This window comes from Mastigoproctus giganteus, chromosome 2 (assembly GCF_048544385.1).
Source record: "Mastigoproctus giganteus isolate SK-2022 chromosome 2, ASM4854438v1, whole genome shotgun sequence".
In the NCBI taxonomy this organism is placed as follows: domain Eukaryota; kingdom Metazoa; phylum Arthropoda; class Arachnida; order Uropygi; family Thelyphonidae; genus Mastigoproctus; species Mastigoproctus giganteus.
Genome location: NC_143576.1, coordinates 193,311,702 through 193,331,407, shown reverse-complemented (window position 1 = coordinate 193,331,407; position 19,706 = coordinate 193,311,702). Strand labels below are relative to the sequence as shown.

Genomic DNA, 19,706 nt, shown 5'->3' with positions numbered 1-19,706 from the left:
TCCAGTTCTTCCTTGAATTTATTTAAGCTATGTGGTGGAAGTTTGTTCCAGCCTACTGGCTAAAGGCAAATTTTCAAACATCTATTTTACAACTGTCTTTCCTCAACTTGAATTTATGCCCCCTCAATCTGAACAAGAGGAAGAATCCCATCAGCATTAAGCTTGCTCAAACCATTCAAGGCCTTGTACACCTCAATCAGATCACCTCACAGGTGCATAGTCACCAGACGTTGCAATTTTCAGAACTTAAATCATTCTTAGTAAGAGCAATCCTTTGCTCCCCTCACCAATCTTGTTACCCCTCTCTGTACTCGTTCTAGCAACTATATCCTTCGTTGACTGGGTGGGTAAAGTGCCTGCCTGGCAACCCAAAGGTCGCGGGTTCGATTCCCGCCTCGGGCTTGAATCAAAGTACTACAAAAACCTTGGGAGGTGCGTTATGGCCACAGAAGCCTATGCGCCAACAACTACCCAAAAAAAAACTATATCCTTCCTAAAATGAAGCCTCCAGACCTGTATGTAGTATTCAAGGCCATTGAATACTGCATGCAGGTCTAGAGGCTGTATATAAAAGGATAATAATAATAATAAAAAAAAACAATCCTGCTTAACAGCGGCAGGAGCAGTAACACTTTACACATCTAGGAACATAAGCCATTGCCTTGTTATACAAAGGGATAATACTTATGCACTTCAAGAAATTCATTGTCATTAACTACTAGTAAAATTCCTGTATATCATTGACAAGGTCCCATAACCTGCTTTGGCAGTCTGTCAGCACTGCTTAGAAAACTTCATATCTGAATGCACAATTACCCCAGGTCTTTTTCATCCTCTGCCACCCTGAGTGTAGTGCCACACAGTTGGTACTACATTCAGGGTCATTTATTATGTATAATTTTGCTAATTTTCTATGGAAAGATTACTTCTATTTTTTTTTTTGCCATTTAATATTTATAATCCATGCAAGAAGGGGTCACCTTTCTCTCTTCGAGCATTAACGTTCATTCCTTAAGCTTAGTAGCATAATGCTAACTACCTTGCTAATTATGGCTATGAGCTGGTCATAGAGTGCTCACTGTATGGGTAAAATTTTACCTGTTTTGTGTGTAACTAAATCTATTTTTTGCATGCATAAATTAAGTCACTATTTATGGAGAAGCTTAACCATTAAACTGATTCAGGAGTTTTTGTTTTTCAGTGCTACCCAAGCCAAGTTAAAAGATGAAAAATATAAAATCCAGTGATACTGCTAAACAACTTGGGTGCTTAACAGCAGCCAAGGGGGGTGACGATTGTAAATCTGCACATAACATGCCTGGCTTGGTGAGATCCTTCCCACACAGTACCACTATTTTTGTATAAAAAATTTGGCTTTTTAAATTTTTCGAAATACAGGTAACCCTCGTATAATACAGTTGTTAGGTTCCTGTAATATGTCGTGTTGTGCGAAACCATGTTATAAGGGACTAAGAAAAAGTACAAAATGGGGGTGTTATGTTCTAAAAGCTAACAAAAATATGCTATTTTATTAACAAAATGTTAACAAAACTAACAAAAATCAGTAATCTGGGTTTGTTTGCTTTTGCTTGATAAATCTATGTGAATTTCATAATATGGAAATAAGCATTTTCGAAGCTCCATTTTGAACTTTGGCCTCCTTTCATTCAAGAATCTGCATTCAAAAAATAAGATTCTAATTGCTCGGCTAACTTTGTCTTCCCCTATGCTTTTTAGTGTAAAATTTGTAAGTTTAGAATTTTCATCTATGATATCATCATCTGAATTGATTTGGTTTTATCTCCGATGCCATTTCCACCAAATTCGCTATGCCAGCTTCTTTTTCAACCAGTAATTCTTGAATGTCTTCAGTAATCATATCTTTATTTTTTTAGGAGCATCTAAGGCCATGTTACTCTATGTATATTGTCTATAAATTGCGTGTGTCCTGAGGTTGATTTTCTGTTTTGCTTGATGAAAAACCCCTGTTTGTGGGAGGAAAAAACCATGCTACCCTCGCCCAAGCCTGACTAACTCAGCCACGTTGTGAAAAAGATCCATAAAAATTCCTCCCTTCATCGATGGGATTCGAACTCTGGCCTTTTCCAGCCTGTATGGGAGGAGGGGAATTCTATGAACTGTGCTACCCATGAGGGCTTCAGTAGTCATGTCATCAAAATGGCGCATTATAGCCTTAGTTGCTAATGCGCCAATAAAACCAAAGAACCAACCATATCATCAAAATCTTCCCCTCCTGCTGATGTAGCAAGTTCTACTATCATACTGATTCTGTTTTCTGCCCGTTCGATCATATTTTTTGAATGAACTGACTCTGGCCATACATTTTTCCATACACATTAACGTTGATGGTTTTACTTCTTTCAGCGATAAAGCTATGATTCTGATACAGTCCACAATTGAGAAATGTTTTCATGCCTCCATTACTCCAATAGATTCGGAATCAATTTTTTCCAAATCCATTTTAACGATTTTCTGATGGAATGTGTTTTAAAAGTGGATATAATGCCTTGATCTAATGGCTGAATGAAAGAAGTTGTATTAACCTAGTACAACTGTAGTGGTAGGAACATAACTTCAACGTTTGGATGACTTAAATCTTTTGGATGGCCTGGTGTGCTATCCAATAGTAATAAAACCTTTAAATCTAGATTTTTTTTCACGAGTTCAACAAGTACAAGATCAATAGCACAGAACGTAACACGGGAATTTCCCAACAAAATAAAATACATGGATTTCTCAATTTTTTTTTGACTAGCGAGTCAACAGCGGGGATTCAAAAAGAGTGGAAATGTTGAAAAAATATATACAACATAATAGCAGGGTTTCCCTCACACAAAAGCACAAAAATACCCTGTTATGCGAGGTTTACCAAAATTCTCTAACCTTGTTATAGTACTGTGTTATGCAAGGATTGCTGCAATTTATCAATCATGTTAGAGAGAAACTGTTTTAGAAGTACTGTGTTATACTGTCACCATAGTTAGGCGCATTATGTCCTTTGCTGCCCTTGTGCCATTAAAGCCTACAAACAACAAACCGTGTTATATGGGGGTTGCCTGTATAGTGCTAGTAGTAGTATTATTGGCAATATGATGCAAAAAAAACCCCAAATATTCACAATTGACTGTCCTTTGGCTGAATGCATATTTCTATGCATCTCCTCTGCAGCTATTCTTTTTCCAGTTTAAATTTATGTTCCTTTGTGTGTTTTAACTGAGAAAAAGTAAAGATGCTATCAGCATTTGGTTTACTTAACCCTTTTAAAACCTTATACACTTCAATAGGTCACCACACAGGCACCTACTTTCCAGAGACTGCAATTAGCAGAACTCCAGTCATTCCTGGTAAGAATATCCTTTTGTTTCCCACCAACTAATTCCATTGCTCTTCTGCATCCTTTCTAACAGATCTGTATTCTCCCTGAAATGAGGTTTCCAGACCTGTATGCAGTTTCCAGATATTGCTTAACCATTGCTTTATACTATGGGACGATCACCTCTTTGTCACTTCTGGCAAAGTTCCTGTATATCATTGACAGATACAAAGGAACGTTATCATGGAACGTGAACTCCATGACCTGTTCTAATAACCTGTTTGCAGTGTTCGGTAAGACGGATTATTCTGTAAGAAAAACAGATGGCATAGAACCAGAGTACGTCGACCAGGAGCAAAAATTGACAATGTAACAAACAGTTCTTCAGCTTATAATGAGACTAGCGGGTAATACATTTGAGAACTAATGAATTAAAGCTTACACAAACTGATGAATTGTTTATGAAATATAATCACAATGAAAAAGTGTCACAATATAGGATAAAATGTTCTTGTGTCCAGACATGATTCTGTGCAGACATGATAGGAAAGATTTTATGATGAAAGCATTGTGGATTAACTCTAGGTTTGAGGGTACTCTGTAAAGCTTATGAAGGAAGATTTTTCTCACCTGGCCAGCCTTAGTTAGTAGACAGAATTTATTTTGTAAAGATGTTATTAATTTAAACGAAGGAGGCACAAGAGCTTTTGCTGATGCCATTAAGGATGCATTAGGGGATCAGAGGAAACTGGTAGTTTGAGGGGTGGGGGTTAGGGAAGTCAGCAAGATCAACTCAGGTCATTGGCATGGGACAAAATTACATTTGTATCCTCTCTGAGGTGTGTGTGTGTGTGTGTGCACATGCAACTATCAATAATTATAAACACTAAAAGGGAAAGTGTAATAGAAGCTAAATCCTTCAGCAGTCAAAGACCACATGGAAAAACTTTTAAGTAGCACTAATGGGTGCATCAGTATTGTCAGAAACAATAAAGTAAAAAAAAAAAAAAAAAACTTAATTTGTCTATACAGCAGTGCCAGGAGCATTATAAACAAATTAAATGAATTTGAGCTATTGATCAGTTCAAGTAATGTTGATGAGGTTGGGCTTAAGCCCAACTTCAGCATTACTTGAACTGATCAAAAGCTCAAATTCATTTAATTTGTTTACAGTGCTCCTGGCACTGCTGTATTCGCAAAAATAAGTTGGTCCCCCCCCCCCCCCCACACACACACACATACAGTGGAATCTCGTTAATACAAAGTTCAAGTGTCCTAAATTTTCACTTTTTGTAATAACAAGGTTTGTAGCAACGAGGTCCCCCAAAAGTGTCAAAATTTTGCCCGTTTTTTTTTTTTTTTGGTACATACTGTATATCTAAGAATAATAATAAATAATAATAATATCAAAATATAAAATAATAAAAATAAAATAAAATAAACCTTGTCTAACAGTACAGTAATAGGAATAACATATTTTTTAAAGATTTTATTTTATTTGTAAGATAAACTAAGAGAAAAGCAATATTAATGGAAATGAAAATATTGTACAGTATATATTTTGATATATACAATATTTTAGTATCACACTAAAAAGAATTACAATCTTAATATAAAAGGAGACATACAAACCATTAACTTTTTAATAAACTAATCTAATTTAAAGAAAGAATCCAATGCTTGCACAATTTTTGTCCTATATGCATTTTTAACTACAGCACAGATGTTATCAAATGCAATAGTTGTTTATTTATCAACGTTACTGCAGGCTAACACTTTCTCTATTATGTTCGATGCATTTTGAGCATCTTTTTTAGATGGCAGTGTGTGCGCTTCTTCACTTTCGCTGTCACTGGTAACAAAAGCATCATCATTTTTTTGGTACCCAGCAGCTCTTCTGTTGGCATTGCAGTGGTAACAACTTCATCATCCACCTTCACAAACTCTTCAAATTCACCAACAAAATCCATATGCTCCTTCAAATTCCTCCATTCCTCACTGTTGCTATCACATTTGTCTGCTGGACCATGTTTTTCGATGATCTTTCTCTCTCTCTCTCACAAAAGCCACTCTTTCTGAAGCAGTTGATTATTACACTTGATGTAATAATTTCCCAAGCAATAACAAGATTACGGATAGCATCCAAGACATTCCAATTTGGCTGCAAATTGTTCCCTCCTATGTTGCAGATCAAGTACCTTATCAGGCAGGCTCTATATGCTCTTTTGAGGTTATAAATAATGTCTTGGTCCAGTGGTTGCATTAAACTGGTGTTATAGAGGGGTAAAAACAACAGCTGTATATTTGTCAATTTAAGTGTCTCGGCAGAATGTGCTGTCTAGAATCATCAATATGTTCCTTTTTTCTGAAGCCATTCTTCTGTCCAATTTTGATAACCAAGACTGGAAAATTTGGACCATAAGCCAAGCTCTTCTATTGGCCTCATAATCACAGGGAAGTTGGTTAATTGCTTTAAAACATCTTGGCTTGGAAAACTTACCAATCACAAGTGGGCATAGTTTTGTACTGCCATCTGAATTGCAGCATAACAGAACAGTGAATAAACCTGTCTCGTCAAGATTAAAAATATCCTTTGCCTCATATTTTTCAAGGATGGACTGTACAGAACACAACCAGTCTGTAGCCTTTTCTTTGTCGACTAATTCAGTCTCCCCGCAAACATTTCGCGAAACCAAGTTATACCTGTCTTTAAATCTTTGGAGCCAGCGACTGCTGCATTTGAAGTTGCTAATCCCATGTTGCTGAGCTAGATAATTTGCCTTTTCTTGCAAAATCGGACCTGATATTGGCAAATTAGATGCACGCATTTCGAAAAGTTTTGTTTCAAGCTCCTCGTGTTTTGCACCACGAATTCGTTTCCTGTTTTTCATCGCTGCTCCAGTGTCATGCACTTCAAATCTTTTTCGGTTTTTCAGTATTGTAGGTAAAGGGATGGTGTATTCCTTTGCAATGTCCGTTTTGCTTCTTTTCAATCTATCAGCCTCTTGTATAATTTTTAGTTTAATTTCCAGGCTTAATTCTGTCCGTCTACATTTTATCGCCATAACACTGCTAGATAAGATTTAACATAAACAAATTTTAAATTAATTTAAAGATACAAGTTCCGAAAAAGGCATCAGTTCAGATAAAATGGCACAAAAAATAGCTTGTTGTATACAGCCTCTTGTATAATTTTTAGTTTAATTTCCAGGCTTAAATAATTCTGTCTGTCTACATTTTGTTGCCATAATACTGCTAGATAAGATTTAATACAAACAAATTTTAAATTAATTTAAAGACAAGTTCCGAAAAAGACATCAGCTCAGATAAAATATCACAAAAAATAGATTGCTGTATACGATAGCAAAAGACTCTTTTAACTGGAGTAACAATTGCAACTGACTTATTCCCGTGGAGAGCGAGGGAGTGAATGCAAACAACTTAGAAAAACTTTTTATTCTTTTGTTAATTTAACAACTCATCCTTCAGAAAAAATGGCAACTAGTTGTATGAGGCAGTGAAGGGTTTAATGCTTCTAAATGTGAGGTTATGAATTTGGGGCCAGAACTTTTTATTCTTTTGTTAATTTAACAACTCATCCTTCAGAAAAAATGGCAACTAGTTGTATGAGGCAGTGAAGGGTTTAATGCTTCTAAATGTGAGGTTATGAATTTGGGGCCAGAACTTTTTATTCTTTTGTTAATTTAACAACTCATCCTTCAGAAACATGTTTTTCAGAGTGCGCTTGACATTATAGCTACCATATTTTGCTTTTGTTTACACAAAACTAATTTCCAACAAGTCGATGCCATCCTTCGGGAAGTAGGGAGCCAGGGGCAATAATTGAATCACTCTGCCAAAATTTGTATTAAACATACAAAATGACAATATTTATTTCTCAGAGTGAAAAAGAACTTTGTAATACATATTAACCGAATTTTGTAATAAACGAATATATTTACATGGAAAAGCCTATCTTTTCACAGGGGAATGGTATGTGCTTCATATAAAAGAGTACTTTGTATAAACTGAGTTTGTATTAACGAGATTTTATTGTATATCTAACAGCATATAAATATGGAATATCACCTATTCCATAAATGACATTAAGGAGGATATCCAAAGTAAACTGTCAAAGTTTACTGATGATTGATTTCAAGGTGTGAAGGATGGTTAATAATCTGAGCCAGTCATATTGCTTCAAAATACTTGGATCAGTTGCATATTGGTTCAAAAAATGGCAACTAGTTGTATAAGGCAGTGAAGCGTTTAATGCTTCTAAATGTGAGGTTATGAATTTGGGGCCAGAAGTTCTCGAGTCATGTTAGGGAGAGAGGAGCTAAAAGTCATAGTGATGTCAATCTGACATCACTGTGCATTGCAAACATCTGACTGGGAAGGCACATAGCTTTCTAAGATTTATAGGTCCTTCTTTTTTTGCTAATATAGGAAAGAATGTCATTATTCCTCTTTAGACTTTACAAGGTAATAGTCAGACAACATTTAGAATATCGTATTCAGGTATGGAGACCACAACTAAAAAAACTTCCAGGGTGGGTTCAGAGAACAAGGATGACCAGATTGGTGATGAGTGAAAAAATGATGCACATATGAAGAATGGCTTAGAAGGTGTGGACTGCAAAGTTTGACAACCAGACATCTAGTGTGAGATCTCATTGAGTTGTATAAGGCAGTGAAGGGATTGAGTAAAATGAATGAGGAAGATCTGTTCTCCCTCATAGGTGAGACACAAACCAGGAAAACAAATATAAAATATCAGGGATTACAGAAGATTTGATTTCATGAAGTTCAGCAGATTGTCAAAAATGAAATAAATTGGTTCTCAGTGTGGTGGAGGTAGTCAGTCGGATTGAGTAAAGCAGAATAGGATGATTACCTTGTGGGGGAGTGGGAATAGTGTGGTTATTCTGTTTTACTTGAATTTTTTTTTTTTTTTTTTTTTTGTCATTATTATTTTATTTATTTACTTTTGGCTGATGCAGAAAATGCTTGCTTCCTTGAATCATTCATTGTTACAAATACTAAGTCACTGGAAAAACCAAGTCATATTTGTTCAAGGTCATTCTGGGAAGAGCATTTGTTTTGCAAGACAGTACAATAAAAGATTTTCAGCATAGCAGGGGTTCACAAACACAAGAATGAATAGATGAAGGAATCATTGCATCTATTGAACGGTCATCAGACAAATCAGTTGACAGTCACTCATCATTACTGGGTTTGCCAAAATGAGGCCGGCACCAGCACTTGAAACAGTATCTTAAAATACAGCCTTCGTCCTGTGCTAATGAATTAACTTGCTAATTGACATCCGAAGTGGAGGGAGCTGCATAGCAATATTTTCTTTGAACATTTTGGATACAGTAATCATGCAGTGAGGTTTCGTTCACTGATGAATGCACAATTTACCAAAGCAGCTAAAACCGGACTTAATATTGTGAAAAGGACATTATATAGTTGTTCCTCTAGAAATGGTGCCTCTGTAGCCAGGTGGGCAGGAGCAGCAGTGCGTAGCACACACTTCTTGATTAGACTGGGGTTCGAGCCCGTGACCACCAAATACGAGGATGTGGAAAGGTCAGGGAATGACCACTGCATATCCCCGGAGCAATATGGCCTTAGTTGCTAATGATCCTAAAAACCAAATAACAAACATCCTCTAGAAATTATGTCGATTTGAGACAAATTAATTAAATCAAAGAATTTTAGTTTGATTAGACTGTTGCATTAAATAGGAAATTACAGAATGCATGTGAATAAGCTTTACATTCCCTTAGAATTCATCTGCTTATGTTCCCAATCTTCAAGGGATGAACCAGAATTTAAAAAGGTAAATCTTTTTAAATTAAATTAAACCAGGGTGTTTCTTGAGCAGCATGATGCATAGGTAAACTGTGTTGTTTGAAGATAAAGCACTCAAAATCTATGTTTGAAATTATAATGTTTATTTCTGAATACCATCAATCAATGCAGTTCCCCTCCAGCTCTTCAATCAACGAAACCTTACTGTGAACCATACAGTAAGGTTTCTTTCACTAATGAATGCACAGTTTATCAAAGCAACCAAACCAGAAATGTAATATTGTGAAAAGAACATTATATAGTTGTTCTTGTGACCAAAGTGATCTTTTGTGATGGTGATATTGCAGACAGCTGTCACTGAAGAAGTAGTAAGAAAATACCATGAAACATTTGACTAATGAATTATGTACATATTTCCAATCCAGAAATAAAAATGATAATACCAACATAAGGTTTTGAATGCTTTATTATCATCAAGCAATAAATTGAACTGACTTAGCATTTATTGATTCATGACCATAAAACAGGAAAATCATGTAAAGATTAGGAGTAAACCATTTTTTTTTTTTTTTTTTTTTTTTTTTGAGACAAAAGGCTGGGAAGCAAACAATGTTGGGGATTAATTTCTGAATAGTAATGCCTTTCATTGTGAAAGACCATCGATCCTGCCAACGACCCATTAATAAATGCCAAAATTGATCCTTTTCAGTTTTTGGATCTAAGGCAGAATTAAGTGTAATGCCTATGAAGGTAACATTTAAACTATGGTGCAGAAAGAAATAAAATCTTCTAAAGATTAAATAAAAGTCAAGTAGCAGAAATCCATTTAAATTCTGTGATATCAAAGTAGAGGTGGTACCACATACTCAGCATACAGAAAGGAACATAGAATGCCGAATGGGTTATGAGCAATTTTGAAAGAGAACCTTTTTTGCATACTGGAAAATAGCTCCAGCACCAAAAAAGCAAATTGGTAGAAATACTATCTTATATCTAATGTGCCATGAGGGCATGAGATCTAATTCAGTATAGCAGTGTAAATTTTAATTTATGCATGAACATTGTCCGAATGTTGGTTAAAGATAGGCTTATTGTCCACAGCAGTGCCAAGATACAAATTACAGTGAATGGTTGTAAAGCTTAACAATCAGAACATGAGCTAGAGAACAGAATAGCATCATTTTGGTTTTATCAAGAAAAATGGATAATTAGTTGGTAATAGATCTGAGAGATTGGGACATCACCACCAAATCCTTAAATCCTGATCTTTGGTAATTCTCTAATGGGGCAAAGGTAGCTTAGTTAATTTCCATCCTTCTAAAACTCAGTCCTGTCTTATATCTATCTTGCAAAATGATTCTTCTGCTGCTATGCTAACCTTTAACGACACTCAGATTTCTGGACAAGATCACATCTCTATTTTGGATTACCCTGACTTCTAATCACTCTTGGCATAAGAACATCACAAATATTGCTTCCTCATTATCTAAAAAACTGGATTGTCTCTTTCACTCTAGGTGTTACTTTTCTTCTAAACAGCTACTCACTCTGTACAAATCTCAAATCTGTTGTTACCACATCTGGGGTGGTTTCCTCAAAACCTCTCTCAGGTTAATTAATGACCCCTCTCTCTTACAAAGTTTCTCCACTCTCTGTTATAGACATTCTGTTTTTGCTTCATTCCCTGATTTTATGATAGCTAAGAGGTGAATGGAAGAGAAATTGTTGAAACTAAAAGTAAATGAGTCAGCTGGAGCTGATAGAATCTGTCCAGTTATATTAAACGGGGAAACAAGAGTTAAGCAAACCTTTAGCCATAATTATGAGAGCACGCTTGAGTTTGGTGGCGGAATCCGTACATACTGGAGATGTGTAAATGCCTCCTTATTCACAAAGAGAGTTGGATTAAAGGTCAAAAGTAAGTAATTACACACTTGTAAGTTTGACTTTGTTCCAGGCAAAATAATCGAAGTGATTAAAGAAGTAATGCAGGATCATTTTAACAGGAAGGCAGTTATATGACAGTCACAGCATGGATTTGTTAAGGGGGAGATGTTGTCTTACCATTCTGAGCTACTGTGATGCGGTAAGTAACAGGAGTCGCATTAAAAATAATGTTGACATCATATACTTAGATTTCAGAAAAGTTTTTAACACTGTTCCATGTGAAATGACTACTTCACAAATTGGAGTAATATGGCATTAGCTGGCAGCTACTATTATGAATAAAGAGATGGTTGAGTGACAGAAGACAAGGTGGGTATTGCTCTTTTTGGAGTAATGTTATTAGTGGAGTTCTGGATTTGTTGCTGGTCCCTTGTTGTTTTCAGTATTTTAACGATTTTGGTGAAGGCCTATCAAGTTTAATATTTAAGTTTGCTGATGATACAAAGATTGGAAGGGTTTAATTACAGGAATCAGGATACACTACTGCACCAAGAGCTAAAAAAATTAGGCAGATGGGCTGAGAAGTGGCAAATGAGATTGAACATTGATAAATGCAAGGTACTGCATACAGGCAAGCAGTAATCTCAGAATGATATACCAATTGGGTGGCAACACAATCAAGCTGGTGGAGAATGAAAAGATCTTGGGGTAATTGATAGAGTTGAACATGAAATTTTCTGTGAACTGCAGACAGGCTGCTAGAATAGTTCATGTGGTTTTTTCAATGATATACAGAAATTTTTCTAGCAGGGACAAGGAGATGGCCATCCTATTGTGTAAAGCACTGGTTAGGCTGCACATCTTGAGTACTGTATATGGGTCTGGAATTCTCATTTTAGGAAGGATGTGGGTTTCTTGGAACTAGTGCAGAGAAGAGCAACCAGAATTGTCAAGGACACTTGACTAATCAGGCTCTTACTATGAAAAGACTCTTGGCCTTTTATGGTAAGACTTCAGTAAGACTTATAGTGAAAACTTAAGTTCTGCAATTTGGAGTGCTTGGAAACTAGCCACCTGTGAGGAGGTCTGATTAAAGTGTTTAAGCCTTTAAATGGATTGAATAAATTAAATGCAAATTTCTTCCTTACTATTTCTTGGACAACATGCATAAGGGGATGCGAACTTAAATTGAAAATGGATGCCTACTAGATAGATGTGCAAAAATTTGCTTTTAGCCAGAGCAATTGATTGTTGAAACAAGCAACAAGAAATTTAAGGGAATGGGCAGATAAGTTGGGCTGTTTCTTTTTGTTTTTTTTTGTGATGCTTTATAAGCATGTGTCCTGGCATAATTAATAATACTAAAACCTCTTCATGGCTAGGTTTAGGTTAGGTTACGACTCCTCTTTTCTGAAAACAATAAAATCTGCACTATTTTTTTCTTTGATGCAGTAAATGTTTCTGGTATCAATTACTTGTATTTTACAATTTGTGTCAATCAGTGAAATGAAAGTTAAATCTGACTACTGTAGTTTTATACTTCACTGGGATCAAAAATTAATATAACAATGGAGTTAATATAAAAGTCGATGGCATATTATATAAATATAATGTTGTTAATATATAATAAACTTAATAATTAAGTTAACCAAATTCTTAATAATTAAGAATTGTAGGTTTTGTTGTTAGTTCCAAAATAAACATTAAAAACTGACTTTCTGCACAAAATTACATATTTCATGCAGTACATTGGAACAAATACAGTAAACCCACGCTATTCGTGGTATCTGTATTTGCGGTGTCGCATATTCGCAGTTGCTGATTTAATATATATTTTTTCATTTCTAATAAAATCAATGAAACCTAAAAAAATGTGAATTTTAAAGCGCCGTGAACATTTTCCGCCATAAAAAACCATTGGTGTGGCTAAAATTATCTTTCCCGGTCAAAACAGTGCTCAGTGGGTGGGGGGAGAGGGGTGACAAAATCGCGAGTGTGGATGTTTCTCGCTAATCCTTGTTCAGTATGTGTTATGCGCTTGTCATGGAAGGTTTCGCCGTTTGCTTTTAATTTATATGCTTATAAATTGAATAAATTTATCAATTTATAAATTGATATGCTTACAAAAGTGATAAATCTACCGTTTTGTAGTGTAAAACAGACTTTTTCGAGTGTGTTAACAGAAGAAAGTGACTTTATTGTGGACAAGTTCTTTCTAACCCATACAAAAATATGGCTACAAATAACAAGGGAAATGTGAAAATATCAAAGAAGGTGATGACATTAGTGAATAAAATTGAGTTATTAGACAAAATTTCTAATGGTGAAAGTGTCTCCTCAGTGGCAAAATGTTATAAAATCAATGAGTCAGGGGTACGATCAATCAAGAAATCGCAAGAAAAAATCCGCCGTAGTGTCCGTGAAAACGCACTAATTGCTTCAAAAATTTGCTCCGTAACTCGTGATGTTAAATTAGAAAAAATAGAAAAGGCTTTAAATCTGTGGATAGAAGACCGAACTCGAAATAAAATTCCCTTAAGTTCACTCATCATTCGTGAAAAGGCAAAACTCCTTTATCAACACTTTAGCGAAATTGGTGATAGCACTGGCGGGATAAGTTTTTTAGCTAGCAAAGGCGCTGGTTTGAAATTTCTAATAAATATTACATTTAATATTAAATTGTTTCTTATTTTCATTTCGATGCCATATGCTTGCATTTCGCTATGTACATAGTCATATTATGAAGGTACATATAATACATACATAGACAAAATTTTAGACTAGTTTTTCTTATATATTTCATACTTTGGAATGGAACCCCTTTATTACTATGGGAGCCATAACTCAGTATTCACGTTTTCGGTATTTCGCGACATTTCTCAGGAACGTAACCCCCGTGAATAGCGGGGGTTTACTGTAGTAGATTAAAATTTAGTCTTAATAAAAATTAAATGCAATGAAGATGTTAAATTTAAAAATATGGTTTACAGATAGGAGACTACTGGAGTCTCCGTTTTTTTTTTTTCCTTCTCTCTTTTCTGTGCTAGACTATACTATACTATATTATACTGTACTATACCAAAAAATTAATTTTATTGTTCACCCTCAATAATAGCTAAATGAAAATGGGTGTAATTATGTTGCAAATATGATTCCATTCTCAGATTCTTTATTAGCAAATCCTGCAGTAGAGTTAATAAAGCATGTACAAATATAATATACAGTCCATTCCAGTTATTTGGGACACATTGGGACTAGTGCATTTTGGCCCGATTAAGCAGCTGCCCCAATTATCCGAAGTTTCATGTAAATAGTTAAAAATACAATGTTACCCCCCCCCCCCCCCTTTTTTTTTTTACAATTGGTTCACGGTACAATCAAATCATGTTACGACGAACTCAGCATAGTAAAGTACCGTTCACTATACGATGTGCAATAAGCGCTCCGGTCATTGTGATCACGTTTGTGAATTGAATTTTAATTCTATTAAACAGCGATTCTAATTAGCGAAAATAGGAGGAATATTATCCACAGGCTATAAAAGCAAAGATATATTAAGCACAAACTTACCCTTTATTACCTTACCAATTAAAAAATACGTGAAAATCGGAATAATTAATACGTACTGTAATGTGTACATACGAACTAGTTGACATTTCTGTTCACTGACATTTGTGGGTGAGGGTTAAAATTTAAAACAGTAAAAAGATAAGCAATCAATAACAAAGAACACGGCACACACACACAAATTGCAAGTAACATGATACGCACGTGCAAATGAGAATGAAGAGAAGATCTGAAAATTAATTTTTTTATTTGATTGAAGATTTCATGGAAGTGTAAACACATTTCACCATAATAACCCACAGAATTCCAGCTGTCGGTATTATCGCAAATTCAGCAAGATCTAGTTTACTGTCCGATTTATGGTAGATTTCACTAACAGAAAAGCCCAATACACAGGTGACTGCTAATTATTTTTATTGTTTTATGGTTGTGACCTCCAGAATTTCGACCGAACCATGTGGTACCGTCGGAGACAATGGTAGGGTAATTCTCCAGTGCTGCGGTCTCCTGCCCCGATTAAACGGCATGCTGTCCCAATTAAGCGAAGTAAACCCTGGCTATTTTCTCGATTGGTTTCTGTTTTTTAAGATTTGCCCCAAATCTTAAACGGCTTAAAAACGGCTGCCCCGATTAACCAGTGGCCCAAATAACCGGAATCCACTGTATATATATATACAGTGGATATATATTTTTTTTTTTTTTTTTTTTGTGTTGTTAATTAAATTATTATAATTATTATTTTTAAGCATTTGGCTGCTGTCGAAGAAAGAAAAATCAAGTCCTTGGTAGCACTTTTAGTTGAAACACAAATGAAAAAATTAGAAATTAAACTGAGGCATTTTGAAGAGCTGGAAGCTATTATGGACCGAGAAAGAGAAACTGTAAGTTTATTTTAAGAACTTTTGTTTTGTTTTTCTGCTCTATATGCTGAATTCATTTGTCATTAAATTATGAACTTTTTTGCATATATTTAGATAATAACAACTCATAATAGCGGCAAGAACATCTGGAAGATCATCGAATTTCTCAAGGCAATGCAATTATTGTTGATAGTTTGTAGGTTTAGCACCAGAAATGGCTTGAGAGCTTGTGAATTTGTTCTTCAGAACATAAAATCATTAAATAGAGATGGGGAGTTCTTATTCATCTCCTCTTTGATACCATGATCCTTGGATCGGATGAATGGTTCTGCCTATCACACTCCTGGGCCATTTCTGGTCTCCATGCATGTGTGGCAGACAATTCTCCTACTCCTCCAGTTGCACTATCCAAGAGCCGTGATCCTGCTGGTATTGTTTAAGGATATAGCGTGGCTGTAAAGTTCCACTGTTAACAAAGGAGTGCCCATCCTTGAAAGCTTTATTGTTGTTTTTATTGCTTTTAACTTGTTATATCCATATATTTTTAATTTTATCTATTTATTATTTTTATTGCTTTTAACTCCATAGTTTTATCAATGTATTTTATTTTATATTATATTTTTATATTATATATACAGTTTTATCTTGTGTTTACTTTAATTTTAATTTATTAGTCTTTGTCACATATATAGGTTAGTGTATTTATGGTAGTTATGAATTATTATTTGCATATTTTAAGAAAATATTCAAAATCTCTTGTAGTTTTCCATTCAGGTCTCTTAAAATTATTGAATTCATTATTTGGTATAGTTGATAAAAAAAAATACATTGATTGCTTTTAAAATAATTTTTTCTGTAATTTTTATTAATTTTTTATTTATTTTTTATCACAGTCATTCAGGCATAGAACAGGGCTCATCACTTGGCAGTCTAGATGCAGACTGTATGCATTGCAAGTAAACAGTGTCAATTACTGTTTCTCTGCTATGCACCTTCACCTTAGCTATATGAGTATGTATAGGTTAATTAGAGAACAGTGGTATCTAACAAGCAAGATATTAACAATTGGCTGATGTACATTTGCTACTGATTTTGCTAGTTCATTATACAGGAAAATGCTTCCAGAAAGAATAAAATACAGATAAAATACAGATACAGTTTGGTGTAGCTTGTTTTGCACATGTGCAATACTTTTTACATACATAACAAAAGTTGTTTGATTTTTCTCATTAATGTATACATTTGCAGTATGATTATAAATGATCACTGAGTGGACATAAATTAATAAAAGGAAATAAACATGTTATTATGATATTTATTTGATGTTTTAGTAACTTTATGCCAGTAAGAGATTGGAACTGTGATGAGCTACATATTTTCTAATGCAGACTGTGAAGTAAAGTAATTGGTGATCCTGGCATAGAAATTTACATTTTTGATTATCAATGGAATAAATTAATTGCATTTCATTTTCATGTCTTCATCACAATGTGCAGGTTTGAACATATATCATGAGTAGCTGTTTACTTACATGCTAACCATTGTGCTTTAGCCAGCTCAGACTGTCATATTAGTGGAAACAATCAATGTAGCTGAGTGGTCATTAGAAAGAGTGCAGTAGCACATGCTCTTTGAGTCGGCCTGGGTTCAAGCCTGTGACTGCTAAATACAATTAATGTTTGTATTGTGCCGGAGTATAAACAAGAACATTTCCATTTTTTATCTTGAACATGCTTAGCTATAAACACATGTAAAAGGAAAAATACAAAAAAGATAAAACAAGCAGGAACAGGGATGCACTGTGCCGAATACTGTTCAGAGGAAAATATGCGCAGGTACAAAGTGGACATATGTTGTATAAAGGGAGTTTTAAGAGTGACGTAGGTAACTACAGACCAGTTAATCTGACTACAGTAATAGTAGTGAAAACTATGGAGGCAGTGATAGAGTGCAATTTTGCCAGAGGGATAGAGGATGTGAAGCCAAAATTTGCAGATGAGAAGATTGGGAGAGTGATTAATGATCACATAGCTGACAACTATCTCCCAATCACACAATGTAAAATCTATATTTCTTACTTGATTTGACTTCTTTTCCATCTCATTATCATAATATAGTTGGTGGAAAAAGTTTCTTTGTTTTTTTTACAAAAACTTAGTTTTTCTTCATCTTTTTCTTTTTTGCAAAAAAAAACCCAGTAAAATTGGAATTTATTTTTTATTTTATTTTATTATTTTTTTTGTTAATGGACTGGATGTCAAGTGAAACACTGAAAACTATAAACACAGGATATTAGCATTGTTTCCTGTAATGTGTGTGATAATTTCATAGTTACTCATATGTACAGGACATGAGGCAAACGTTAGTTTTTTTAACATTCTGCAATACGTAGAAATTCTTTCGTATATGTCTTTTGAAATTTTAAGTTGCATTTCTTTGGCATTTTACTGAAGCTAATTAACACTGCTTTTCAGTAAAATTCCAGAGAAATACAACTTAATTTTGAAAGACATATATGCAAGAATTTCCATGTATTGCAAAATGTGAAAAGGTTAATTAACATGTTTGTTTTGTGTCCTGTATATAGATGTGATTTTTTAATTTCAAGTGGCAGGAAATGTGATGTAATCAGACATTTGCAAACAAATAATCATAAGAAGTGCATAAAAAGAAATACAAAAATAGATGTAGTGGCGATTTCATACATTCTGAATGTCTATTTGCATCTTTTGTCATAGAATATAATCTTCCTCTGAGTTGTTGTAGTCATACAGATGCTTTGCTCAGGAATATGTTTCCTGATAGTGAAATAGCAAAACAAAATATGATTGTGGAAAAACAAAACAAATAAGCATTTTAAGTGAAATTTCCCAGATAGGAAAAGAAGAGATAGTGATAGCTCTAAAAAATGGGCCATTTTCGTTGTCTGTAGAGTTACCACTTTGTAAACTAACAACAAGCAATCACTACTCGCATTCATATCCATTTCATGAACCAAAAAAAAAAAGTTTTTGATTTGTGAACTGGATATGGATGTGTCTGATTTCATTAATTTGTCTTTGAAAAAAGACAAATTATAAAATTCCTAAGAAAAAGCACTCTTGAATCCCTAACTTTTGGTGAAAACTATCCATGAAGAGATGGTTCTGTTCTTTTGTTTAGTGGGGAATGCTTTATTGCTGCACTTGACTACATTGCAAACAAGTTCCCATTGAAAAATGTTTCAGTAAATGCCATTGTAGTGCAAATTTCAGTAATTAGCAGTGCGTTATTTTCAGCTTTGAAAATTGGATAAGTTTCTAGTACCACTTGGTGTCTGTAATGATAAAGAAATATTATTAAGAAATAGATGTTTATATTTTGCAGCAATTCTGTTTCTGATAACCTACCACATGCTATTATGAAAGAATAAGGAATTGATGTATAATGGTCCTCGATTATGGAATAAAAGCGGGTGGTTGATTGCTGGAACAAACTTTCATCTGTCGTCGACTAGACAAACATTTGGAGCAAGTGGATGGGTGAAATGAGATAGGTGTGGGTTTTTTTTTTTTTTTTTTTTTGGCCGATGCTATATAAGCTTGCTTTCTTGCATCATGTGCCCGTGCTAATTCTAAAGCTGGTGCCTCCATAGCCAGGTGGGAAAGAGCAGCAGTGCGTAGCACACGCTTCTTGATTAGACCGGGGTTCAAGCCCGTCACCACCAAATACGGAGGATGCGGAAAGGTCAAGGGAATGACCACCACACATTCCTGGAGCAATATGGCCTTAGTTGCTAATGCTCCTAAAAACCAAATAACAGCTAATTCTAAAAACTGCACAAGGAAGAATGAAAGATTAAAAGAAAAGTTATCCCAAGTCATTTTTAGCATTTTAATTATTCCTAATAGCAAATATTTAACTTAAGGAAAAAAAAAAAAAAAAAAAAACCACTAATTCTGATCTCTTTCTGGTAAGCTTCTGAAGTGCTCTTTACAGCGAGTTCTGAACAGCAGTGTTCAGAAGAGGTTCTGAAAAGTTGCAAAGTCTGCTGTTCAGTATCTTTCTCAAACAATCCAACAGACAATCCAAATAGAAATCCACAGGCAGAAAAATCATAGGTAAGTTAATATGAAAGAATGGTGTATAGTAAACAGTCCTATGGCTGTATTTTTATAAACATAATAGGTGTATATTATCAATGAAATTTAGCAAAAACTTTGCTTTTTCCAAAAAAATCTATTTTTTTTTTTACGACA

The 19,706-nt window shown here is 34.6% G+C and overlaps 1 protein-coding gene across 1 annotated transcript in view; it reads left to right on the top strand.

The window, feature by feature from the left end:
* mor (SWI/SNF- related protein mor) overlaps positions 1-19,706 on the top strand; it is a 385,701-nt gene that overhangs the window by 280,043 nt on the left and 85,952 nt on the right. The window contains exon 24 of the mRNA XM_090390116.1: positions 15,355-15,489. Coding sequence (XP_090246242.1) covers positions 15,355-15,489 — 135 coding nt within the window. The remainder of the gene's footprint in view (positions 1-15,354; positions 15,490-19,706) is intronic.